This window comes from Notechis scutatus, chromosome 6 (genome assembly GCF_049901735.1).
Source record: "Notechis scutatus isolate UNSWTSFEM ecotype Mainland chromosome 6, rNotScu1.2, whole genome shotgun sequence".
Classification (NCBI taxonomy): Eukaryota; Metazoa; Chordata; class Lepidosauria; order Squamata; family Elapidae; genus Notechis; species Notechis scutatus.
In genome coordinates, this window is record NC_142014.1 from 82,387,394 (window position 1) to 82,412,824 (window position 25,431).

The 25,431-nt window shown below is 48.8% G+C and overlaps 1 protein-coding gene across 5 annotated transcripts; it reads left to right on the top strand.

Moving 5' to 3' along the window:
* Positions 1–1,555: 1,555 nt before the first annotated feature.
* LOC113431450 (src substrate cortactin-like) lies at positions 1,556–25,098 on the top strand. 5 transcript variants are annotated; one of them, XM_087968981.1, is made up of 19 exons: positions 1,556–1,658; positions 5,377–5,460; positions 7,978–8,051; positions 10,599–10,728; positions 10,908–11,018; positions 11,326–11,380; positions 11,886–11,996; positions 12,080–12,190; positions 12,274–12,384; positions 14,076–14,186; positions 14,270–14,380; positions 14,464–14,574; positions 14,984–15,039; positions 16,241–16,310; positions 16,648–16,787; positions 18,938–19,036; positions 20,342–20,675; positions 22,045–22,116; positions 22,904–25,098. In XM_087968981.1, exons 2-19 carry the CDS (start codon positions 5,377–5,379, stop codon positions 23,038–23,040), a joined length of 2,028 nt encoding a protein of 675 aa, XP_087825107.1. In that variant the 5' UTR covers positions 1,556–1,658; the 3' UTR covers positions 23,041–25,098. The 5 variants fall into 5 exon arrangements, with proteins under 5 accessions (XP_087825107.1, XP_087825109.1, XP_087825110.1 ...); XM_087968982.1 differs by lacking the exon at positions 12,274–12,384 and having other exon boundaries at positions 1,558–1,658; XM_087968983.1 differs by lacking the exons at positions 14,270–14,380; positions 14,464–14,574.
* Positions 25,099–25,431: the final 333 nt, after the last annotated feature.

Below are 25,431 nucleotides of genomic sequence, written 5' to 3' on the forward strand. Positions count from 1 at the left end.
GCCTTCAAGTTGCTGGGTTTGAGAAACGCTGCCAGTGCAAATCCCCGGATCTCTAGACGCCGCAGCTTAGCCCCTTGGGCCTCAGAGCGTCCCCACCTCCATCGGGACATTTCTAAATGGAGCAGAATTAATTAATGAGGTTGCTTTGAAGTCCTGCCCTACACAATTACAGGGACCTTAATGAGGTCCCTCTTGAATCCCGGCAAAAACCCAACGTGGGATTGTTAATTAATTGGGAAGGCGTCGGCACCGCGCTTCATCTAACTTTGATTCCCTGGGCAAAAGTATTGGAAAAAAAAACACACCATCTGACAAATATCTAAAGCAGGGATGTTCACGCTTGGCCGCTTTAAGGCCTGCGGACTCCAACTCCCACAATTCCCAGCCAGCATTTATTAGTTGTAGTCCTCGAGTGGTGCGATGGCCTAGAGCAGGGGTCCCCAACCACCGGTCCACGGACCGGTACCGGTCCGTGGAACAAGTCCTACCGGGCCGCTGGTTTGCTGGGCGCTGCCATCTTGTTTTGATGAAAAAGTGCTTCCGGTGAGCTTTTCCGGGTAGAAAGCTCACCGGAAGCACTTTTTCATCAAAACAAGATGGCGGCGTCCAGCTGATGCGTACCGGGCACGCCATAAAAGGTTGGGGATACCGGCGCGGCATAAAAAGGTTGGGGATCACTGGCCTAGAGGAAGAGCTCTCGCCTCACAATCAGGAGGCCGTGGGTTCTATTCTAGGTAGAGGCGGACATTTCTCTGGGTATGCTGAGAATATATCTGCTGAACAAAACTCCTCATCGTTGACAGGAAAGGCATCCGGCCAAGAAACACTCCGTTCCATTCAGTTGCCCTGAAGGTCCACAGGTCTTAAAGCGGCCAAACATGGACACCTCTGATCTAAAGGTAAGTCTTTTTTTAAAAAGGATTTTGGGTGGCTTGAAGCAATATTGGGAACGAGCTGGCTTTGCTTGGGAGGGGGGGGGGGGCAACTTTCTCACCTGCGGAACAGGTAGCACCTGCAGGCAAGCCCTACACAGGTAAGCGCTTTGGCTGCGAAGAAGCGCGTCGAAAGCTGAAGATGCTTTGGCCTTCCTTGACGTGCGTCCTAATTTTTCCCTCTCCATCGTGCCTCGTTGAACCATTGCCTCTTTGGTTTGCTTCTGAACATGCGCAGAGTGCACTTCTTAGTTATTCCTATTTATTTATTTTAGAACAGAGGTCTCCCAAACTTGGCAACTTTAAGACTTTGTGGACTTCCAACTCCCAGAATTCCTCCTCCTCCAGTCATGGTAGCTCGGGAATTCTGGGAGTTGGAAGTCCACAAAGTCTTAAACTTGGCCAAGTTTGAAGACCCCCTGTTTTTTAGGAGGTTGATATCATGCCACCTCTTTGGGAATTTCCACCGCTCCCCACATCTCGAGTGGGGTCAGATGTAGACCCAGGTTGGGTAGAGGAGAGCTGACTTTCCCTCCCTCCCCTCCCCCTCCCCTCCCCTCCCCACAGGCCCTCGGTCGTCTTCTGGGGCCCAAGAAGAAGCAAAAAAACCTCTTCCTGATTTGGCGAACTTCAAACAGGAACTTGGGTTTGCAAGTGAAACCAGGGTGGGAGGAGAGGAAGCCGAGCCGAGGCGCTGCCAGAAGCGGAACCGAGGCTCCGGGCAAGGTATGGAGGCTTGGAGGTGCGGCGCACGGGTGCTGCTGGGGGCTCGTGGCTGAGCTATGGGGGGTGTGTGTGACACCAAGTCAACCTTGCTTGCTCCAAGATGCCCCGTGGTCTTGTCCCATCTCTGGAGCGGCTGGGATACGGGCAAGGTTGCTTCGACCCAGCAAGAGGAGGCAGCAATTTGAGCCCTCTTGGGCGGTTGGGAAGAGGCAGCCACGGGGAGCAGATTAACAAAGAGTTGGAAGGGACCTTGTAGGTCATCTAGACCAACCCCCTCCCTCCACCACCCAAGCAGGAGATCGTACCCCATTTCTGACAAGAGGGCAGTCCAGGCTTTCCTTGGGAGCTTCCAGCAATGAACTTCTGAGGGCCACTTCTGCTCCGTGGGGGGATTGAGCGCTGGGGGGCCAAAGGGATTGAAAAGCCCCCCCTCCCTCCCTTGGCTCTTGGGCTTCTCTTCTGCAGAGCTTCTGATCTCCAGCGGCTGCCTAGCTGCCCCCTTGTACCCATCGAGGCTTCCACAGGGCAGCATCTGGAGCAAAGTGGAGGGGGGGAGAAAGGGACCTGTTTGAGATGGGGGGGAAGGGGAGAGGTCCAGCTGGGCTAAAAGGGACTCCTGCAAGGGGTGAGGGAGGGCAGGGAGGGACGTCTGGCGGAAGTTTGGGCCTCTGAATTCTGCACCAGCATTCTCTGACTGGCACTTTTTGTAAATGCTTTCCGTGAAGATTTTAAAAGCTGCAGCAGATCCTGGCAGATCTTTGAGGCAGATCCTGGTGCTTTGGAGAATAGCTTGACCCCCCTCTTCTTTGGGGCAGCCTTCTGGAGGCCAGCCATTCCACTCATGTGTTCCCACTGCCAAGAAATTGGATCTCTCCTTGCTTTGGGGCAAGTCAACCTACCATTACTGGCCGCCTTTTATTCAAAGCCAGCGTTCTTCATTGTTCTTGAGAAAACTGGAGGGTGGAACGTGGACAGGGTCAAGCTGGTCCCTTTTAGATCAACAGAGTTGGAAGGGACCTTGTAGGTCATCTGGTCCAACCCCCTCCTGCCCAAGCAGGAGACCCTACCACCTTCATGTGCAAAGCAACTGCTATAAAATTTGAGTCGTTGTGTAAACTTATTTTGTGCTTAGAAAGTTTCACCTTAGTTCTAGGTCTCATTCCGGGGTTTATGCCCCCAGTTGGTTTTCTTTTGGGGCTGGAAAGCACCCTCTCCCCACTCACTAACCTCTCCTTGGAGAGGAGGGGCTTTGGAGACTGGCTTCCACTGCTTGTACTGTTGTGACCACAGAAGAAAAAAAAAAAGCTGAATTGGTGCATGAACCCACAAGAGAACTCAGCCAAAGACCGGTATATGCCTCATTTGCTGCACAATGCTTGCAACGGAACGATCGTTTCCTTTCGACTTACATCCGGCTGACTGTAGGATGGTTAGCTGAGTTTCCATCTCTTGCCTGCACCACAGTCCAGAGCGAACAGCCATTTAAGGAAGCGGTTCAAGCGATTTCATTGTAAATATGACACCAATAATGATAACAAATAAGGAACCACAAACTGTCGATAATGGAATTGCCCTTGATTCAGGTGTTTTTTTTCTATGTTGTGTACATGTTTGTTCATTTATTTTAATCGTATATGCAATAAAGTTTGCTTTTAAATTTATTTTTTAAAAAAGGAAGCGGTTCAAGACCAAAAAAAAAAAAAAGAGTCCCACATTGGTGCAGCCCATAAAATTTCATTTTATTATTCATCGCGCAGCCAGCCAGATGTTCAGGCTGGGTTTGGCATTTTTGTGTACCTATTAAGTCCCTACCAAGGACCAAATCTGGACGTTTGATGGTGTTACGGATATTGTCGCAGGATGGAAGCTGTTCCAAGTAAAGCTGCCTTCTGCAATTGACCGATGACAAATTTGTCCATGCCACTGATGGTGTTCAAGTGGTGCTCCGGTTGTTTTGGGACTGTACCCAAGGCACCCATTACTATTGGTACTACCCTTGCTTGCCTTTGCCATAGTCGTTCTACTTTTATTTGTAGGTCTCTGTATTTTGTTATCTTCTCCAGTTCTTTCTCTTCTCTTCTGCTCTCTCCAGCCACTGTCACATCCACTATTCTGACTTTTTTGCCTTTGTTGTCGACAACTGTTATGTCCAGTGTGTTATTTGGCAGGTGCCACTCTGTCTGGATTCTGAAGTCCCAGAGCAATTTAACTTTTTTTTAATTTTCTATGACTTTTTTCTACTTTATGGTCCCACCAGTTCTTGCAAATAATACTTCTTGCAGATCTTCAGGTTCAACATGTTTCTGTCTGAGTTTGCTCCATGTTGGAGCAATCTACAACTGGTATTGTAAAATTGACTTCATGTGTTTAAAAAGAAGTTAAATGAAGTCTCAGCCATCTGTGTTTCCTTTTCTGGCACTGAATTTACGCTATGATACTCTGAACAATGATTTCTTCCAACAACCAGTTCACCAAACCACTGAGAAAGTTAACAACCAGTTCTCCCGAAGTGGTGCGAACTGGCTGAATCCCACCATTGGGTATGGGGTCTCCTGCTTGAGCGGGAAGCTGGACTAGAGGACCTCCAAGGTCCCTTCCTGCTCTATTCTGATTCAAGTTCTTATCAGCTCCATGAAGGTCCATGATGTTATGACTGCAAAGATATGACCACGGAAATGTCTTTGGACAGTGGTAGCTCGATGGCCGGAGATGAGCAGTGCCTGCTATGGTTGGCAACAACTAGCAGAGTTAAATCCCCAGGGATTCCTTTACTGTTGTGGTTGTTGTTGTTGTTTTAAACTAGCTCCTGTCAGATGGCATAATTTAGGGGAAGAGACCAGGACCGTGCCCACCCTGCCTGACCAGGTAGGAGGGATAGATGTCCTTAAAGAGACACGGTCAAACTGATAACCTGGCCCTCTGCTTTTAAAGGCGAAGACCATAAATTGCACCCGGGAAGAAGCCAAGGCAATTCACACAACAAAGGGGTTACATGTGGGCCCCTATTACTATTCCGGCAGTTAAGGGAAGAACAACAGAATGACAGAGTTGGGAAGGGACTTTAGAGGTCTTCTAGTCCAACCCCCTGCTCAAGCAGGAAACCCTGACACAATTAGAGAATAACTCAGATGGAAGGGACCTCAGAGATCTTCTAGTCCAACCCCCTTTTCAAGCAGGAAACCCTGGGCCACTCAAGACCAATCGTTGTCCAGTCTGTTCTTAAAAAGTGGAGCAATGGAGCAACACCAATGGTGCAGAAAAAGAACAACGTGGCTCCCCTCGACAGGACAAGACAGTCTGGCAATGGCTGTGGAACCTTTATTTGTTTATTTGTTTATTTGATTGATTGATTGATTGATGGGCCAACCATCTCGTTTAGCAACAGGTCTGTTGCTGAGGTCCACGTCCTAATGCAGTACAGCAAGGGTGCAGGTAGTCCTCATTTTGTGACCGTCATGGAATCTTTGACGATGGCAAAGCGGGTGACCACACGACTGGGCACAATTTTTTTTTTTTTTTTAGTGGCGGTCCTTAAAGCAAACATTGCGGTCATTAAGCGAATCCACTATTTGCCATGGGCATTTTTTTTTTTTTTTGGCCAGGCGCTGGAAATAAATGCCCGTTTCTGGCAAACGCATTGCTAAACCATCGTTTTCACGGAAGGACGCTGCAAAGAGTCAGTTGTAAACGTGGTTGGTTGGATTCTCTCTCCTCCCAGATGTGGAAAGCCGCAGTGGGCCACAACGTGTCCGCAAAGGTGGAGACCCAAGGAGACGATTGGGACACTGACCCGGATTTTGTGGTAAGTCCTCTTTGCTCCTCCGTTGCTCGTGGTTCAGGAGCTCCAGACTCCAGACCCATGGGGCTCTGCCTGGCTCCCACAGGGGTGGGTACGGCTGCCTCTCAGGAGGCAGGAAGGATGGTCTTAGGGGTGAAGTTCAAAGAAGCCAAGCGGTGGTGGGATTCAAGAACTTTGACCAATGGTTCAGTGGGCGTGGCTTGGTGGGTGCGCTTTGTGTGCATGCGTGCGCCAAACATGCACTTGTGCAGGCACACAGGCATTCCACCTCACCTCCTGCAAGCCTGCTCTTTCCCGGTCGCTTCAGCAACTGCCACGCGGCACTCTCCTGTGCCGCGAAAAGCGAATGCACTTCAAAAGCAGAGGATAAAGGTGAGTACGGAACTGTGGTGGGATTCCATTTTTTTTTTACTGCCGGTTCTGTGGGCGTGTCTTGGTGGGCGTGGCAGGGGAAGGATACTGTAAAATCTCTGGTCAGGGCTGGTATTTGCTGGTTCTCCGAACTACTCTAAATTTTCGCTACCGGTTCTCCAGAACTGGTCAGAACCTGGTGAATATCACTTCTGCTATGGGAGCCCAGGCGGGCAGGTGGGCCCAACAGCAGAGAGAAGTGGAGAGAACCGGTTCGGTTTCTGCTGCTCATCGCCACTACTGGCTTGGCAGAACCGGGCCGAACCAGTAGCATACCACCACTGAAGCCAAGATGTTAATCATGACTGTGAGTGAGTGAATGAATGAATGAATGAATGAATGAATGAATGAAATAATTAATTAATCAGTTAATTTGTCAGGATTCCAGAGATCGCCCTAATTAAATAATGAGCCTCAAGCCAAACTTTAAAAAACCCTCAAAGGATTTATTAGGAGCGACATGCTGGCATGACCTGTATGAAGCCGACTCTGTGATACATAATTTACAATCACCTATGACCTTGTTTCCCCCCACCCCTCTGGGTGTATCATAATTCAGATTGTCCAACGAAACACGAGCATAGCCAAGAGTCATCAATCATGTTCTCCAATAGAGGATTTTTGAGGCTGAGAATACCCGGTTGCCTCAGTTACAATCTTTGCGAGATAAGCTTGGAATGTTCTTCTGAGCTCATTTGACCTAAACTCCTTTAGGGTTTCCTCCCCTCTTTCTTATGGCAACTTGGAAACAGGCATAGGAATGTTTTGCAAGTTGACAGAATTTTTTTATTGCCCAAGTATGATTGGACACACAAGGAATTTGTCTTGGTGTGTGTGCTCTCAGTGTACATAAAAGAAAAGATACGTTCGTCAAGAGTCATAAGGTACAATATTTAATAGGGAAAACTCTTAGGTCAGGGGGTCTCCCTCCTTCACCTCTCCTCCCCCGGTAAAGACAAGGGATCTGAAAAAAAAATTATTGGAACATTTTTCTTTAACATAAATGAGTGCTTAATAAACAGTGTATTGTCTGGGTCAATTTACTTATACAGAATATCAATAATAATAAAAATATTTACTTGCATATACTGGTATTCCTCCAACTTCTAATTTCTATCTTTATTGTCTAACCATTTGTAAAACAAATCCCATGGTTAAAAAATATTCTGTATCTTCTTTATCTTTAACATTAGCCGATCCATTTCCGCAGTCTAATAAAAAAAAATTTAAATTATGTTTTCATCTGTAGGAATATGCTCATTTTTCCCAATACTGTGCAAATACAATTCCTGCTGCTGTCAACACAAATAATATTAAATATACAACCCCTTTGTTCATATATTTTTTCTGGTAATATACCTAAGAGAAATATTTCTGGCTTTAGATCTATATGAGAGGTCTCCAAATTTGGCAACTTTAAGACTTGTGGACTTCAACTCCCCAGAATTCCTCAGCTAGCATAGCATAGCTGGCTGAGGAATTCTGGGAGTTGAAGTCCACAAGTCTTAAAGTTTGGGGACCCCTGATCTATATGTAGGAAAAGCCCATTTGAAAAGACTTCTGGGAGGTTGGTGGAGTTGAAGATAACCTCACCTTGGGGAGATGATGTTCCACAGATGGGCACTGGGAGACCCTCTCCTGAATCCCACCAGGTGTAAGACAGGGGTGGGGTTCAAAAATCCCAGCAACCGGTTCTCTACCTGGTTGCTGGATGGGCGTGGCCATGGTGTGGGTAGCCTACCGGAACTTCCAGGAGGACGATTTTCCACTTTCCCCAGAATCCGGAGGCTTCCCTCAGGCCTCTGGGAGGTTGAAAACGGCCTCTCCCAGGCTCTGGAGGCCCTCTGGAAGCCAGAAACAGGCCCGTTTTTGGACTTTTGGTACTTCCATAAGGCCCATTTTCCCCCCTCCCAGAACCTCCTGCACTTACCTACATCCAAAATGGGTCGCATGGAGACTCCTGGGAGGGGATGGGTGGGGGGGCCAGCTGGTTGGTTCAAATACGGGTTCGCTGAACCAGGTGTAAATTTAACAACAGGTTTGCCTGAACCGGTCCAAACCAGTAGAATTCCACCCCTGGTGTAAGTTCTTATCTCCTCTCATTGACAGAATGACATTTCGGAGAAGGAGCAGCGCTGGGGGGCTAAGACAATCGAAGGCTCTGGCCGTGCAGAACACATCAAGTGAGTGAGGCTTCTTCACCCCGTCTTCCCTTTCATCTAGATTCTAGACCTCAACTTCTGCTGGGCCAAAAGTAGGCTGTGACCCTCCCCGAAACCCTTGGCCTCAGTCCTCCAGTTACAACCATAATGGAGCCCAGAGCCACGTGGAAAGGAGGGCCTTTGTGTCTCACACACGTTGGAAGAAATACGGGGAGCTGGACTGAGGTTCTAGTTGGACTTCTTCTCTTGGTGGTTACCATAGCAGTGCCTGCTTCTCTCAGGAAAAGGAAGTAGTGTCCTCACCCAGATGTTGGCCAAGACTTTTGGCGGCCCACTACAGTGAAAGACGGAGCTACTAGTGGGAGCTGAGCCTGAGGAGACTAAAAGCAGTGTTTCTCAATCGTGGTAGGGTGAAGATGGGTGGACTTCAACCCCCAGAATTCCCCAGCCAGCTGAGGAATTCTGGGAGTTGAAGTCCACGCAATGCTGGCTGAGGAATTCTGGGAGTTGAAGTTGACCCATCTTCAAGTTACCAAGATTGAGAAACGCTAAGAGGACTAGCGGCTTTGTTGACTTTGAGCAATGGAGGTCATGTGAACAAGTGGAAAGTGTTATTTTGGGGCACAGTTTCCCACTCCACTCTCTAAATTTGGGGGACCAGAAACCATTAGAAGGAGAAAGAAGAACTTCAGAAGTGCTTGTTCTCCCTCCTGCTCCACACACCTGTAGACTCACAGCTCAGATCCTTGCATAAGACTTTATCCTACCCTGCCCCGTCCAGAGTCATTGGATAACAACACCCATCTTCCCCAAACAGCATGGAATTTGCAATCCATTTGGGATTGCATTAGGTTGGAGAACCTTGTGGGCTTCCTCCAGAGAGACCAGGCTGTGCTTCAACTTGACCGTGAAGTTCTTCGGTGTGGATGGAATCCTGTGACCCCAAATTTATGTCGCTTCCTTGTTCTGCCCTCCAAAAACTGAGGAAGTGATGTCCTTCCTCTTTTTCAGAAAACTTTTGTGTCTCTTATTTATGTATCTATTTGGAAAAAGGCAGAAGTGTTGCTTTTCTTCTGCTTGGAGGACATCCTTGTCCTCGCATTTGGTGACATTTTTCTTCTTTCAATGCCTCCGCTGAGATTTCTCCTGACTTATTTTATTTATTGATTGATTAAATTTATACACTGCCCATCTCGCTATCAAGAGGAGATTCCAGGCGGCTTACAACCGTGTAAAAATGGCAATACAAAACATGGTTAAATATTAAAATGAATCAAAGTTAGCTAAGATACAAACCACTGGGGCCCTTGGTGCTCTCTGACCGTGGTTGTTTTCTTGCGGCTGTTCCATGACCCAAAGTAGGTAACATCCTCAGTGTGAGTGGCAAACGCCACACTCCTTCACACTGAGGATGTTACTTAGTTGGGTCATGAAATGTCTGCAAGAAAACAATCAAGTTCAAAGAGCATCAAGAAACCCATAATTTTTATTTTCCTCCTCCAACCCCCCCTGGACTGATGATGTTACTTAGTTGCATCATGAACCATCCGTGAGGACCAAGGACACTAGGGTTCTCCTTCTGCTTCTCCTTCTCCTTCTCCTTCTCCTTCTCCTCCTCCTCCTCCTCCTCCTCCTCCTCCTCTACACATACCCTCCTCCCTTGTAGCACTGATGATGTTCCCTAGTTGTGTCATGAACCATCTGTGAGGACCAAGGACACTAGGGTTCTCCTCCTTCTCCTTCTCCTTCTCTTTCTCCTCCTCCTCCTCCTCCTCCTCCTCCTCCTCCTCCTCCCTCCTCCTCCTTCTCCTCCTCCCTTGTAGCACTGATGATGTTCCCTAGTTGTGTCATGAACCATTGTGTGAGGACCAAGGACACTAGGGTTCTCCTCCTCCTTCTCCTCCTCCTCCTCTCCTCCTCCTCCTCCTCCTCCTCCTCCTCCTCCTCCTCCTCCTCCTCCTCCTCCTCCTCCATCCTCCTCCCTCCCTTGTAGCACTGATGATGTTCCCTAGTTGTGTCATGAACCATCTGTGAGGACCAAGGACACTAGGTTCTTCTCCTTTTCTCCTTCTCCTTCTCCTTCCTCCTCCTCCTCCTCCTTCTCCTCCTCCTCCTCCTCCTCCTCCTCCTCCTCCTCCTCCTCCTCCTCCTCCTCCTCCTCCTCCTCCTCCTCCTCTGTGAGACCAAGAACACTCTCCTCTCCTTCTCCTTCTCCTTTTCTCTTCTCCTTCTCTCTCCTCCTCCTCCTCCTCTACACATACCCTCCTCCCTTGTAGCACTGATGATGTTCCCTAGTTGTGTCATGAACCATCTGTGAGGACCAAGGACACTATGGTTCTTCTCCTTTTTCCTCCTCCTCCTCCTCCTCCTCCTCCTCCTCCTCCTCCTCCTCCTCCTCCTCCTCCTCCTCCTCCTCCTCTCCTCCTCCTCCTCCTCCTCCTCTCACAACCCTCCTCTGTAGCCTCCCTCCTCCCAAGGACACTCCTCCTCCTCCTCCTCCTCCTCCACCACCTCCTCCTCCTCCTCCTCCTCTCCCTCCAAATCCTGCTATTTGATGTCTCCTTTCAGCATCCACCAGCTCAGAAGCAAGGTATCTGAGGAACATGAAGTTCTCAAGAAGAAGGAGCTGGAGATGGCACCCAAAGCTTCCTATGGCTACGGGGGCAAGTTTGGAACCGAGAAGGACCGCATGGACAAGGTACAAACTTGATGTGGGGCTCTGTTCTTTTTTCTCCCCCTTCCTTTTTGACCTTCTCAGCTGATCTCTCCTTGGTCTTTCGCACAGCTGCTCTTCTGCAGGGCAGCTTGACCTTCTGGAGAACTTGTCCAAATAGCAAGCGTGCCAGGAGATAACCCTGGTTTTCTTTGGTTCTCCAGAGTGCCCTGGGCCATGAGTATGTTGCCGAGGTCGGCATGCACTCTTCCCAGACAGACGCAGCCAAGGGCTTTGGTGGAAAGTACGGCGTTCAGAAGGACCGAGCAGATAAGGTTGGAGCTGTTTTATTACCGGTCTGCCTACTATTTGGGTTATACTACTTATTGTAGCATGAAAGGGAAGCAGAGAAGTTGGGTGGTTTTGTTTTCTTCCCATTCAACATTATTTATTTATTCATCAAATTTATAACCTGCTCACTTCACTAAGGGACTCTGGATGGCTTACCATTTTAAACGACAACAACATGGAGGGAAGGCAACCATTTGGTTGATTATTTTGAGCCGTCCAGTTATTGTTGATTCCTAGTGACCCAGACAACTGGCTGCAATTACTCTGTCTCTCACTTTCTCTCCCCTGCAGTCCGCGCTCGGGTTTGACTACAAAGGAGAGGTAGATATACACACCTCTCAAAAAGGTAAGTTTTGAAGCAACCCGCTCCCGGCTTTCTGGGTGTTTCCCCCTATACTTTCTCCAATTCCCACAGCCCTTCCCCAGTAAGAGGGGCCCAAGAATGCCAGTTCACTTTCATTGATGCACCCATCTCTTCCCAAGGGTGGTGATGCACCACAAATGGACTTCCTTGTTTTTCCTTGAAGAGGTTTCCCTTCTCATCCAGGAAGCTTCTTCCGTTCTGACTCAGTGGTGGGGAATGGAAGGATTAATACTCCTTGCAGTCATCTGGTCATTAGTAGTCTCTCTGAGGATACTCCTTCCATTCCCCCCCCACACACCACCACCATTCAGTCAGAACTGGAGAAGCTTCTTGGATGAGAAGCGAAGCATCTTCAAAAAAACCAAGAAAGTCCAGTTGCCAGCACCTTTGAGACAATCCATGCCCTGGATGATGGAGCATCTCCATAGGTTTTCCTCACCATCCATGTCATCAACCTTCTGAAGAATGTTGTGTTCTCCCACTTCAGACTATGCCGTTGGGTTTGGTGGGAAGTACGGTGTCCAGAAGGATCGTCAAGACAAGTCTGCCCTGGGATGGTCCCACAAGGAAGAAGTCAAGCCCCATGAATCTCAAACAGGTCTGGAAGCTGCAAGTCAACTTTGGTTCATCTCAATTAATCTCTCATGGCTTTCTGAAGAACTTCATGCTCTTCCATTGCAGACCATGCTGTTGGATTTGGTGGGAAATATGGTGTGCAGAAGGACCGCCAAGACAAGTCTGCCTTGGGTTGGTCCCACAAGGAAGAAGTCAAGCCCCATGAATCTCAAACAGGTCTGGAAGCTGCAAGTCAACTTTGGTTCATCTCAATTAATCTCTCATGGCTTTCTGAAGAACTTCATGTTCTCCCATTGCAGACCATGCCATTGGATTTGGTGGGAAGTATGGTGTGCAGAAGGACCGCCAAGACAAGTCTGCCTTGGGATGGGCCCACAAGGAGGAGGTGAAGCCCCATGAATCTCAAACAGGTCTGTAAAAAAGACAGATGGGTTGAAGGGTTGAAATTGTGGCCTGATGGTCCTTCAGTTTGGCTGACCCATGTCTTGCTTGGGGACAATATGTACAAGGGGTTGCTTTTCTTCCTCGCTAGTCTACTACACAAGGATCTTCTCAAATCATGAACATGAATTCTAGAATTGGCTCAGGACAAGAACAAAAATTTAAGGATTCCAGAAAGATGGCTGTCCAACCTCCACTTGGAAGCTCCCCGAGAAGGAAGTCCATCTGTCTTTGGATCTTGGACTGGGAGCTGCAAGTCCATTTTTTCCCTATCAAAAAAGGGAGATAACTTTGGTTGAGAGCTAATGACCAGCCCAAGCCACAAAGGAAGACTTAGAAAACTTTAGAACCTACTCACCTAGCAATATATTGCCTCAAAGAGACGACAATATTTGTAGTTCAAGGTTGAACCGTGGAGTCCTTGGTGGACCCTGAGCTTGGTGGGTTTCTTGCAGATGTTTCTTGACCAAACTAGGTAACATCATCAGTACTCTATCCCCTTCATTATCATTGAGCTTGGTTATACTGCTTGCAGACATTTCATGATTCAACTAGGTAATGTTGAATTACCTAGCAAAACAACCAAGCTTAGAGACCACCAAGGACTTCACACTCCTCCTCATTTTCCTTCTCCTTCTCCTTCTCCTTCTCCTTCTCCTTCTCCTTCTCCTTCTCCTTCTCCTCCTCCTCCTCCTCCTCCTCCTCCTCCTCCTCCTCCTCCTCCTCCTCCTCCTCCTCCTCCTCCTCCTCCTCCTCCTCCTCCTCCTCCCTTCTTCTCTTTATCCCTTCTCATTCCTTTTTCCTCTTCTCCATTTCCTTTTTCTCCTTCTCCTCTTCCTTCCTGCAAGCCTACTCCCTCCTAGCACTGATGGTATTACCTAGTCAGGTCATGAAACGTCTGCAAGGAAACCACCCAGCTCAGAGAGCAACAAGGACCCTATAGTCGTCATCCTCCTCCTCCTCCTCTCTGCAAACCCCCCTCCTTCCAGCACTGATGATGTTACCTAGTTTGGGTCATGAAATGTCTGCAATAAAACAACCCAGCTTAGAGAGCACCAAGGATCCCATAGTCCTCGTCCTCTTCCTTCTCCTCCTCCTCCTCCTCCTCCTCCTCCTCCTCTTCCTCCTCCTCCTCTTCCTCCCCCTCCTCCTCCTCCTCCTCTTCCTCCTCCTCCTCCTCCTCCTCCTCCTCCTCCTCTCCTTATTTCCTTTTCCTTCTTTCTTCCTTTTCCTCTTCCTTTTCCTCTTCCTCCGAGCTCCTCAAACCACCTCCCTTCTAGCACTGATGGTGTTACCTAGTTGGGTCATGAAATATCTGCAAGAATACAACCAAGGTCAGAGAGCACCATGGACCCCACAATATACTGACTATGTACACATAACCAGGTCACCAAACCAGATCAACTGATGATTTAGTGGCTCCACTCACACAGAAAACTAACTTTACTGATCTTGGTTAGGCTGTGCATTTGGGAGTGGCTTATTAGGTTGTGCCAGGCTAGGCCATCTGCTGGTTTTGTGATTGTATCTATCCATCAAACTCAGAAAATGTCTTGTTTTCTGTTCTTTTGCTGGGAGCTGCAAGTCCCTTTGTTTTCCTCTCAAATAATCTCTCGTGTCTCTTCGTCTTTCTGAAAAATGTCTTGTCTTCTCATTGCAGACCATGCCGTTGGGTTTGGCGGGAAGTATGGCGTGCAGAAGGACCGTCAAGACAAGTCTGCCCTGGGTTGGTCCCACAAGGAAGAAGTCAAGCCCCATGAATCTCAAACAGGTCTGGAAGCTGTAAGTCAACTTTGGTTCATCTCAATTAATCTCTCATGGCTTTCTGAAGAACTTCATGTTCTTCCATTGCAGACCATGCCGTTGGGTTTGGTGGGAAGTATGGCGTGCAGAAGGACCGTCAAGACAAGTCTGCCCTGGGATGGTCCCACAAGGAAGAAGTCAAGCCCCATGAATCTCAAACAGGTCTGGAAGCTGTAAGTCTACCATATTGCATCTCAATTAGCCTCTCATGGCTTTCTGAAGACCTTCGTGTTCTCCCATTGCAGACCATGCCGTTGGATTTGGTGGGAAGTATGGCGTGCAGAAGGACCGTCAAGACAAGTCTGCCCTGGGATGGGCCCACAAGGAAGAAGTCAAGCCCCATGAATCTCAAACAGGTCTGTGGAAGGAGATGCAGCTGGGCAATCTCTTAGAAGAGCATAGATATACCACATAGAAAGAAACCTTGTTCTGACTATCTTTTAGCTAAGAATCACAAGATCCAGTTCCTCCTTCACAAATTTAAGCTTCCAGGTTCTTTTCCAGAACTTGAAAGAGATGGTGGCATTGCTGCCATACAGGGGACAACCAAGGGTAGCAGATGTTGGGCTCCCATCTTTATTATTTTCAATTATGTTTTCTTCGTTTCTTAGCTGTGTATAGTTGTATATATTTGAGGGGCTGCCACAAAGAACACGGGACCAACCTATTCTTCAAACTAGCCCTTGAGGGACCTCAAGCTCGGACTTCTGAGTTCAACTCATGCTTCTCCCTTCCATAAAAAGTTGCCTGTTTTCTCTATTGCAGACCATTCTCAAGGCTTTGGAGGCCGTTATGGGGTGCAGAAAGACAGAGTGGACAAGGTAAATGGACGTTGAACCTGGGGTGGGCTCAGCTGGGGTCTTGATGGTTGGAAGAAGGTGCTCAGGAGGACATTAGCCCGCTCAAACTCTCTACCACGAACGCTTCTAATTCTAGCCCCACTGCTTGATTTTATTCTCCTGACATCAAGGTTTCAGGAGAAGCTTCTCCAATGTTTTCCCCTGCAGATATGTTAGACTACAATTCCCATTCTTTAGACCCAAGGTGTCCATAACTTCCTCCTACCCTTTGGTAGTGGACTTATGCTACCTGGGGTACACAGGGAAGTAAAAAGGATGTCAAGATGCTGGCCACTTCTGCATGATGGAAGTCCCACTGCTTACTGTATGTCCATCTTGCATGGGGTCCATGCAAAATGTGTGTGTGTGGGGATCTGTGGGTCTGTGATAGTTGCTGCGTTCTTAAAGTGGTGCCATTAGCGGGTGTTGCAGCCATTTTCAATCTGATGTAAAAGGAGAAAGACTTGTTTTCATGGCCTACGGATTCTTCAGGGGAAGGATAAATCAGGAATGGGTTTAATAAATCTAGATTAGTTTGCCAATCTTAACAACGTGAAGATAGGTGGACTTCAACTTCAGTGCTAGAAGTGAGTGGGGAAACCACTGATGATGTTCCATAGATGAGTCATGAAACACCTGCAGGACAACAACCAAGCTCAGAGAGCATCAATGGCTCCACAGTCATCATCGTCCTCCTCCTTCTCCTCCTCATAATCATCATTGTCATTGTCTTCCTCCTCCTCCTCTACCTCCTCCTCTTCCTCCTCCTGCAACCCCACTCTCTTCTAGCACCGATGATGTTACCTAGTTTGGTCATGAAACATCTGCAAAAAAGCCACCAAGTTCAGAGAGCACCAAGGACCCCAGTGTCCCCCCTCCTCCTCCTCCCTCTCCCTCTCCTCCTCCTTGCAAACCCCACCCCCTTCTAGCACTGATGATGTTCCCTAGTTGGGTCATGAAACATCTGCAAGGAAACCACCAAGCTCAGAGAGCCCCAAGGATCCCACAGTCTTCCTGCTCCTTTTCCCATCCCCCTACTTTGCAAACTCCCCTCCCCTCTAGCATTGATGATGTTACCTAGTTGGGTAATGAAATGTCTGCAAGAAAACCATCAAGCTCAGAGAGGACCAATCCTGGGCTACGAATGTTTTCTTTTATTGGTTCCCCTTAACTTCTCTTGCAGAGCGCTGCTGGTTTTGGTGACATGGAAGCTCCCATTTCCTCGTATCAGAAGACAAAACCTGTGGAAGCTAGTAAGTTTATCCATGGGCAACTGGGAAGAAGGGGAAGTTCTCACAGAGAGCAAAACAATGCCCCTTTCTCATCCCTGGCACGACGTACATGGATGCAGAATGTGGAATCAGTTCTGGGAGTTGAAGTCCACAGGTCTTAAAGTGGCCAAGGTTGGACACCCCTGGTTGGACACCCCTGGTTTAAGGAGGTTTCACAGAGCTCTCCTGAAGACCAGTCAACCAGAGGACCTACACAATCCCAGCAGGGACAATTCCCCGCCTCCTTCTGATTGGAGATGGAGGAAGCTTCTTCTCCCAATTCTGAAGCCCCTCTATTGACCTTCTCATTTGCAAACAGCTTCTGCTGGGATGGGTAACTTGAGACAACGCTTTGAAAACATGGCCAAAACAGCAGAGGAAGAGAAGAGGAAGAAGGCAGAAGAGGAACGAGCGCGTTGCCAGGCCCGGGAACTTCAGGAAACCCAAGAGAAGTCAAAGGTGAGGATCTTGAGTCTTGACTAGGCATGTTCTTCACCAATCAACTCAAACCAGGTGGGGTTAAGTCCTTCTTGGTTTAGGATTGTTGCTCAGTGTTGTCATCACTTCACAGAAGTGAAGTTGATTTTCATGCATCTGGGGCCAGTGTGATGAGCCGGGGTGTGGTACAAAAGCCACAAAGTCACAAAAGTAGGTAAAGTCCTTTTAATTCCTCCAACTTGGCCCCCAATGTCCAGTTATCATTGGCTGGAGAAAAAACTCTCCCAAGAACAGTCTTTAAAAGGGAAGAAATTCAGTCCGAAAACCAAAGTACATATAGATTATAAATAAAAACCAATACAAACCACAGCTGCAGCAATTAACGAGACAGGGCAGGATAAGGAATTGCAGAACTCAAAAGATAATGAAACACACACACAGTTGGGAGGACGCCAGAACCCAGTTAAGACTTGACAAACAGAGATAATTCACGCTTTGCTTCCAGCAAAGTGCTGTGCGCAAACACCCTCTTTATCCTGTTTCCCCAGCTGCAGCTAATAGAGGGAATCAGGGCCCCTTTCTCCCCCATAACCCGCGTTGCTCCTTCTGTGTTCTTCCCTGCATGCCCTAGGATGAAGAGGGGGTGGACCTGGGTCTTCCTCTGAATGCCCAGCCGGCCTGTGTCCTTCCCCTGTTTCTTCCACAGCCACCGGAGCCATACTCCCACTCCCTGTCAGCTGTTCGACCTCCCCCTCAGAATCAGAGTCCAACAGGGGCAGGACAGCCAGCTAGCCATGTGTTTTCACCTTCACCCCATGAGTAGACTTCTCTGTAGAGGTAATCCTTGAGTTACGGCCACAATTAAGCCCAAAGTTTCTGTTGCTAAGCGAGTCAGCTGTTCAGTGAGTTTTGCCTCATTTTACCACCTTTCTTGCCACCTTTGTTAAGTGAATCCTGGCAGTTGTTAAGCGAGTCACATGGGTTGTCCAGTGAATCTGGCTTCCCTGTTGACTTTCTTGGTCAGAAGGTTGCAAAAGAGGAACATGTAACCCCAGAACACCGCAACCGTCATAAATATGAGTCAGTTGCCAAACGACTTTAATTTCATTCATGGGACCATGGGGATGCTACGTCAGTCATAAGGGTGAACAATGGTTGTAAGTCCATTTCTTCCAGCGCCATTGTAACTTCAAACAGTCACTAAATGAATAATTGCAACCTGAAGTCTATCCATACTCTTCAATCGATCAGGATAGAGCTAGAAGGGACCTTCGAGGTCTTCTAGTCCAGCCCCCTGCCCAAGCAGGAGACCCTATATCATTTCAGACAAGTGGCTGTCCAGTCTCTTCTTGAAAACCTCCAGGGATGAAGCACCCACAACTTCCGGTGGCAAGGAATTCCACTGATCAATTGCTCTCACTGTCAGGAAATTCCCCCTGATTTCTCTCCTTGATGAGTTTCCATCCGTTGTTTCTTCTCCTGCCATTTGGGACTTTGGAGAATAACGCTCCTCCTTTGGGGCAGCTCCTCAAATACTGGGATACTAAGCCATCTAAGGGAGTACTTGAGGCCAACAAATTCCGGGAGACCAGCTGATCTCTACCCTGAAGGCCCTTTCCCAGGGCTGGGCCTTCAAAAATTTTAGCAACGGGTTCTCTGCCCAGATGTTGAGTGGGGGACTTGGCCTAGTTGGCCTCCTGCACCATGGCGGGAGGGGAGGGCTTTTCTCGAGCCTCCAGGCGGGTGAAAACGGCCTCCTCGGGCTCGGGAGGCTCTCTGGAAGCCGGAAACGGGCCTGTTTCTGCCCTCCCTGAACTTACAGGAGGCCCATTTTCCACCCTCCCCCCACAAGCCTCCGCGCACTCCCTGCACCGTATACAAAATGGCCGCCTGGGGACTCCTTGGAGGGGCAGGGAGCGATGGGCGGGGCCAGCCAGGAGTGGGATTTGGGGGCTCTGCACAGAATCTTAGCTATCGGCTCTCCCAAACCCCTGCGAACCCCCTGACCTTTCCAGAGGGGGTCCCCCTCTTCAAGGGAATTGGAAATGTTGATTTGGGAAAGACGTGGGCCCTTAATATTCTTTGTATGGTCAATTTCTTCTGCTATGGAGGAAAATCATGGAAAGGTTGGCCTGCAGGGACAAAGGGCTGAATGTCTTCCTCCTTTTAAGGAAATGAAGAAGAGTGAAGAGCGAGATTGGAGCCCTCCATCGGTGCCTGGACACAGGCCCCTAAAGGGCAGCCTGCCTCCTCTGCCTCCCCAACACCAGGTAGGGAGACTGAGAGCGTAATGTATGAATGTGAATTCACAGGTACGACATTGCTGCCATCAAGGGGAACGTACTTGCCAAGCCCTTGTTTCCATACTGCTTCTGTGCATCTGAGGGGTCCCTGGTACTCTCAGAGCTCGGCTGTTTTCTTGCAGACATTTCATGACACAACTGGGTAACGTCATCAGATTGTCAGAGACCTCCTTCTCCTCCTCCTCCTCCTGCTGCTGCTGCTACATTCCTCAAACCCCCTCCTTTCTAGCACTGATGATGGTACCTAGTTGGGTCATGAAATATCTGCAAGAAAATAATCCAAACTCAGAGACCACCAGACTCCACAGTCCTCCTCCTCCTCCTCCTCCTCCTTCTCCCTTTCTCCTCCTCCTCCACTTGACCAACCCCACCCTTCTAGCACTGATGATGTTACCTAGTTGGGTCATGAAATATCTGCAAGAAAATAACCCAAACTCAGAGACCCCCAGACTCCAGTCCTCCTCCTCCTCCTCCTCCTCCTCCTCCTCCTCCTCCTCCTCCTCCCTCCTCCTCCTCCTCCTCCTCCTCCTCCTCTCCTCCTCCTCCACTTGACCAACCCCACCCTTTAGCACTATGATGTTACCTCATGAAATATCTGCAAAAAATAATCCAAACTCCCACCAGACTCCACAGTCCTCCTCCTCCTCCTCCTCCTCCTCCTCCTCCTCCTCCTCCTCCTCCTCCTCCTCCTCCTCCTCCTCCTCCTCCTCCTCCTCCTCCCTTTCTCCTCCTCCTCCACTTGACCAACCCCACCCTTCTAGCACTGATGATGTTACCTAGTTGGGTCATGAAATATCTGCAAGAAAATAATCCAAACTCAGAGACCACCAGACTCCACAGTCCTCCTCCTCCTCCTCCTCCTCCTCCTCCTCCTCCTCCTCCTCCTCCTCCTCCTCCTCCTCCTCCTCCTCCTCCTCCTCCTCCTCCTCCTCCTCCTCCTCCTTTCTCCTCCTCCCCTCCACTTGACCAACCCCACCCTTCTAGCACTGATGATGGTACCTAGTTGGGTCATGAAATATCTGCAAGAAAATAGGCCAAGCTCAGAGACCACCAAGGACCCCACAGTCCTCCTCTACCCCCCCTCCTCAATTGTGGTCATAAGTCAAGGATTCCCAGTATCATATAGTGTGGACTGTTGCTCTCTGTCATTAAGAATGAACGGTTGTCCTAGGTGGGTGTCCCATCTGGTCCAATTCTGGTTCCTCCAGAAGAAAAAGTAGACTTGACAGGAAGCGAGTTTGTTGTTGAAGGACCTGGTTCTTCTTTTTCCAGGAAGAAGAGGAAGAGGATGAGCCTCCTGTTCTTCCTCCACGGGGCCTGGACTTGCAAGGTGACCCCAGAAGAGAACTTCCTCTCCCACCTTCTGGCCACCAAGGACAGGAGCAGCCCCTCTATACGGAAAGTGTCGAGGATGGAGGTGATTATGAGGATGTGATTGGAAACGTGGACTACGAGGAACCTCCTCCCTTGGCTGAGGATGACGACGACAGAGGGGATTATGAGGAAATGCCAGACCACAAGGACACCTCCAAAGATGACGGTGCTGAGGTGGACCAGGAATATGAGGAACTCTGCAGTGGCCAGCCTGGAGGAATGACTTCTTCAGGTGAGAGAAGGAGGGCGAGTTGGTTGAGCAGGGAGTTGGAAACTCAAGTCTTGACTTCAATGTGTAGTATGTGTGATGACCCGGGGCATGGCACAGAGATAACACAGGCAACTAGCAATTCAAACCACCCTTTTATGGCTCCAGATTTCCCCAAACGCTCCCACGTTTCTGGCAAGACCCAGAGCAAAATGATGACAAACCCCCCCCGACACCCCAAGCAGCCTCTGGCTGCAAATACTCCAACCCTGCGTGGTGTACCCCAAGGCTGCCCAGCAATAAATCCAGCAGGGCAAATCAAGGAGTTAAGGAAGCAAAGGATCCAGGGAATTAGTCCCGAAAGCCGGAAAGAATTCAAGGACTCTTGGGAAGTTCCAACGTCGGCACTCAACACTCCAGGAATTTAGTGTTTGTTTCTGACAAATGTCCCTCTCCACAGCGTCTCCTTAAGCCTCATTCCCCAGGTGTGCTTTGTGAAGAGGGGTGGGGCGCTTTCCTCCCGAGTAGCCTGCTCAGTCTGCACTGTTCCCGCCTTCTCTCTGCTCTCTGTGCTCTTGGATCAGGAAGGAGTGGTCCTTGCTCCTCGCCTGAGCTCTGTCTCTCGTGTTCATCCTGCCCCTGTTTCTCTGTTCCCTGTTCCCTAATCCTTTTTGTTGCTCTTCTCTGCACTCTTTCTAGAGCAGTGGTTCCCAACCTTTTTTTCGCCCCCACACCCCTAAAATTTTTTCACTTGAACCTTGCACCCCTGAAATTTAGACTTTAGGAACTACTGAACGCGTTAAATATATGGTAGGATTGAATCTTTTCAGCTATGTATGTGACGGCCACTAAATAACAATACTTAACTCTAAAATGAAAACAAAGTTAATCCATTGCATAATAAATAAAAATGCCAACATATAGCCAATATCCTATTATTTACCTGGACTTTTCTCGCACCCCTGGAATATCATCTCGTACCCCAGGGGTGTGAGCACCCGTTGGGAACCCCTGTTCTATAGTCTTAACATCTTTTTTTACATCATGATGACCAAAACTGGATGCAGAATTCCAAGTGTTGCCTTACCAAGGCATTATAAAGTGGTATTAACACTTCACGTGATCTTGATTCTGTCCCCCTGTTTGTGCGGCCTAGTACTGCATTGGCTTTTTTTGGCAGCTGCTGCCCATGGTTGGCTCATAATTTAAGTGATTGTCCACCAAGACTCTTAGAACATCAACCCTTTGAGATAAATGTGCCTTGATTTAAATTCTTGAGCCATTGAGGGTGGGAGCAGTTGAGGTTCAACTCAACTTTTCAAGTTAAAGAGGCAGGATCATTCAGACGATGGTCGTAATAAGATACCCCCATCTCCACAATTTTCTTTCTCAGGTGTTGAAGAGCATATTTATGATGTGAGTGAAGGAAGCCTGTCTGCCCTGGCCCTCTATGACTATCAAGGAGGTGGGTCAATTCTTCTGGATAATGGGGACTGGGAAGCACACGGAGGTGACCAGGGGTGGGATGCAAATATTTTTACCACTTCTGGTTCTTTGGGCGTGGCTAGGTGGGCATGGCTAGGTGGGTGTAGCCATGTGACTGGGTGGGTGTGGCTTCTTCTTCTATTTCGGAAGCAGGGCACACGCCCTGTGCTCTGTTTTTTCACCTCCTGGGCAAAGCAGTAAGACAGTGAGGGGGATCCTGGAACAGCTGATCATCGGAACAGCTGATCATCAGGAGGAAAAAAGAAAACCTTAAGGAGTGACTGAGTGGGGGAGAATGCCGTCAGTGATGTCAAACATGCGTACAATGTCATGCATGCGCGATAAGGACTGACTGGGCAGGGAGGGGAGGGGTGAGGCCAGCCAGGGGCGAGGCCAGCCAGGGGCGCAATTTGCTGGTTCTCTGAACTGAGCAGCACCGTAACAACCAGCTCTACAGAACCAGTCCGAACCGGTAGAATCCCACCCCTGGAGGTAATTATGATGGGTGAGGAATAACAGACTAACAGAGTTGGAAAGGGCCCTTGGAGGTCTTCTAGTCCGACCCCCTGCTCAAGCAAGAGACCCCATACCATTCTAGACAAATGGTTGTCCGGTCTCTTCTTGAAAACCTCCAGTGTTGAAGCACCCACAACTTCTGGAGGAAAGTTGTTCCACTGATTAATGGTTCTAATTGTCAGGAAAATGCTTACTCTTGGTCTAAACAAGTATTGCCTGCTAGTTAAGACCGTCTCCATTTTGTTTTCCAGAGGGGGAAGATGAGATTTCCTTTGACCCTGGAGACATCATCACATCCATCGAACAGGTGGATGAGGGCTGGTGGCGTGGATCTTGCCGTGGTAGAGTTGGCCTATTCCCTGCTAACTATGTGGAGCTCCTTCCGTGAAGTTCTGCCCAAGAGCAGGCACCCACCCCTTGCTTCTCCAGTATACCCATACTTGCCATGTGACACCACAGACCACAACTCTGCCCCGATGTAGGGGAAGTGGAGAAGTGGATCTACTCTCTCTTCCATGGAACAATCAGATGCTTCTCCTTCCTGGAGCTATTGTACATCACCAGGATCTGTCCTCCTGCTTTTCTGGTCATGCGGTGATCTCTGAACCTATTCAGGCTGCACCTGGTTTGTTTAATCTCCGTCAGTGGATCCCCACAACCTCCCCATGCCCAGTCTTTCTGGGACTCCTAATTCCATCTTGGCTAAGTCACTCAGGGACCAAGAGAAAACAGGCACGAAAGCTCCGTGGAGTTAGAAGGATGAAGATTAGTTCTGTTCGTGCAGGTTGTCCTTCCCTCACAGGGGTGGGCTTCCAACATTTTAGCAAAGGGTTCCCTGCCCGGTTGCTGGGTGGGCGTGGCCATGGTGGGCGTGGCCTCGTTGGCCTCCTGCACCATGTTGTTGGTGGGGGCATTTTTACCTTTCCCAGGCTCCAGAGGTTTTCCTTGAGCCCCCCGGAGGACGACAACCGCCTCCCTGGACTCTGGAGGCTCTCTGGAAGCTGGAAACGGGCCCAATTTCTGCCCTTCCCGAACTTCCAGGAGCCCTTTTTTCTGGCCCTCCTTGAACCTCCCTGCATGCCCTGCACTTATCTGCATCCAGAATGGACCCCATGGAGACTCCTGGGAGGGGAGGGGAGGAGTTGGTGGGTCAAGCCAGGAGTGTGATTTGGGGGTTCTCTGAACTGCAGAGAGTCTTAGTGAGGGGCTCCCCTGAACCCCTGCGAACCCCCAGCAGCCCACTCCTGCTTACAACTTTTCATTTAGCAACTAAAGTTTCAATGGCACTTTCAAAAAAGGGATGATCCTTGCATCTATGACTATCACAGACTCCCCACAGGGGCTGCTCTTCTGCTTTGCATCTCTGAATGTTGGGTGTGAAACTATGGAAAGCTCTGCTTAACCTTTCACGTCTGTCTCTCTTTCCCCAACTTGGACTGATCCCCACTGTTGGAGCTCACACCCCGCTAATTCCCGATCAACACGCCTGGTGGGAAGCAGACCTCCTGGCCACTGATCCTCATAGCTGGCACTCCTGCCTGTGGCAAACAGAGGAAGAGTCATATTAAACCATAAGCAACGTTAAACTTATTTAAATCCAAAGGTGTTTCATTTCCCAGTTACATGTCAATGTATGAGACGACATCCAATCTGCAAATTTATAGCTACTAAATGCAATGGGGAATCTGATGATCTTACTGGTTAGTTCAATTGAAGCGTTATCATTTGTTGGAAGGAAAATCCATCTCGTTCAGTTCCAAGAAAGACGCCGGAAACAACATGGAGGCTTGATTGGAAAGAAAGTTTATTGATGAACAGAGCCAACAACATGCGGTTCTGGGTCAGCTGAACAATTAGCTAGATGAGTGTCCCTCCCTCTCCCCCTCTCTCTCTCTCTCTCTGTGTGTGTGTGTGTGTGTGTGTGTGGTGTGTGTAATGCCCTTAGGCAATTGTGCCATGTAGTGAGCTCCGTGTCTTCTGCTAAATGGTAGTGGGTTCATCTTATTATATCCTGAATGGTCCTGTCCAGTTCTTAGAATTTGGGTGGAGGGGAATGTAAATTTTTAATCCCATCCTTGGAGGTGAAGGTCTTTTGTTTTGTGTGTCAACTCACAAAACATTTCTATGGTCTTTTTAGAGTGGCCAACAGAAAGGGAGGGGGGAGCAGTGTGGCAGCTTGCAAAATCGAAAGTGCATTCCATAAATAGTTTTCAAATATTGTAACTAGGTGACTGAAGTTTCTGCTATGCAAAATTCTAACTGGAGAACATGATTGATGACTCTTGGCTATGGATGTGTCCCATTGGAGAATATGGATTATGATACACCCAGGGGGTGGGGGGAAACCCAGGGTCAAGAGTTAGAATGAATTGTGTGTCTCAGAGTCGGCTACACCCAGGAAGTGCCTGCATGTTTACTCCTAATAAATCCTTTTTAAGTTTTGGAAGTTTGGCTCAAGACTTAAGATTTAAATGGGGGTCACTGCCGGAATCCTGACAGCTAGCTGACTCTCTCCACATGCTCATTGCAGCGAACCAGTTTGCTGCCAGCTGATCTTCGTAGTAAAGGGGTTCGCCCAAACCGATCTGAACTGGTAGAATCCCACCCGTGATGCTGGCCTAATCTTTCTTAATGGGCACAAAATGTCTGCTGGGGGCTGTTAAGAAAGACTGAATCTGCTTTCTGTCTTTAAGAGCATGCTTCTCCATTTCTCCTTTAGGCAAGTATAATATTCTGCCTTTTTAATATCCCCCAAAACATTTCATTATTCTAGGGGGGC

Bases quoted from the DNA above. Each gene is read 5' to 3' on its own strand.
- LOC113431450 (XM_087968981.1), top strand. From the start codon at position 5,377: ATGTGGAAAGCCGCAGTGGGCCACAACGTGTCCGCAAAGGTGGAGACC. The intron at 14,187-14,269 runs GTCTGGAAGCTG...CTTCCATTGCAG, and splicing joins GCCCCATGAATCTCAAACAG to ACCATGCCGTTGGGTTTGGT. The intron at 15,040-16,240 runs GTAAATGGACGT...CTTCTCTTGCAG, and splicing joins AGAAAGACAGAGTGGACAAG to AGCGCTGCTGGTTTTGGTGA.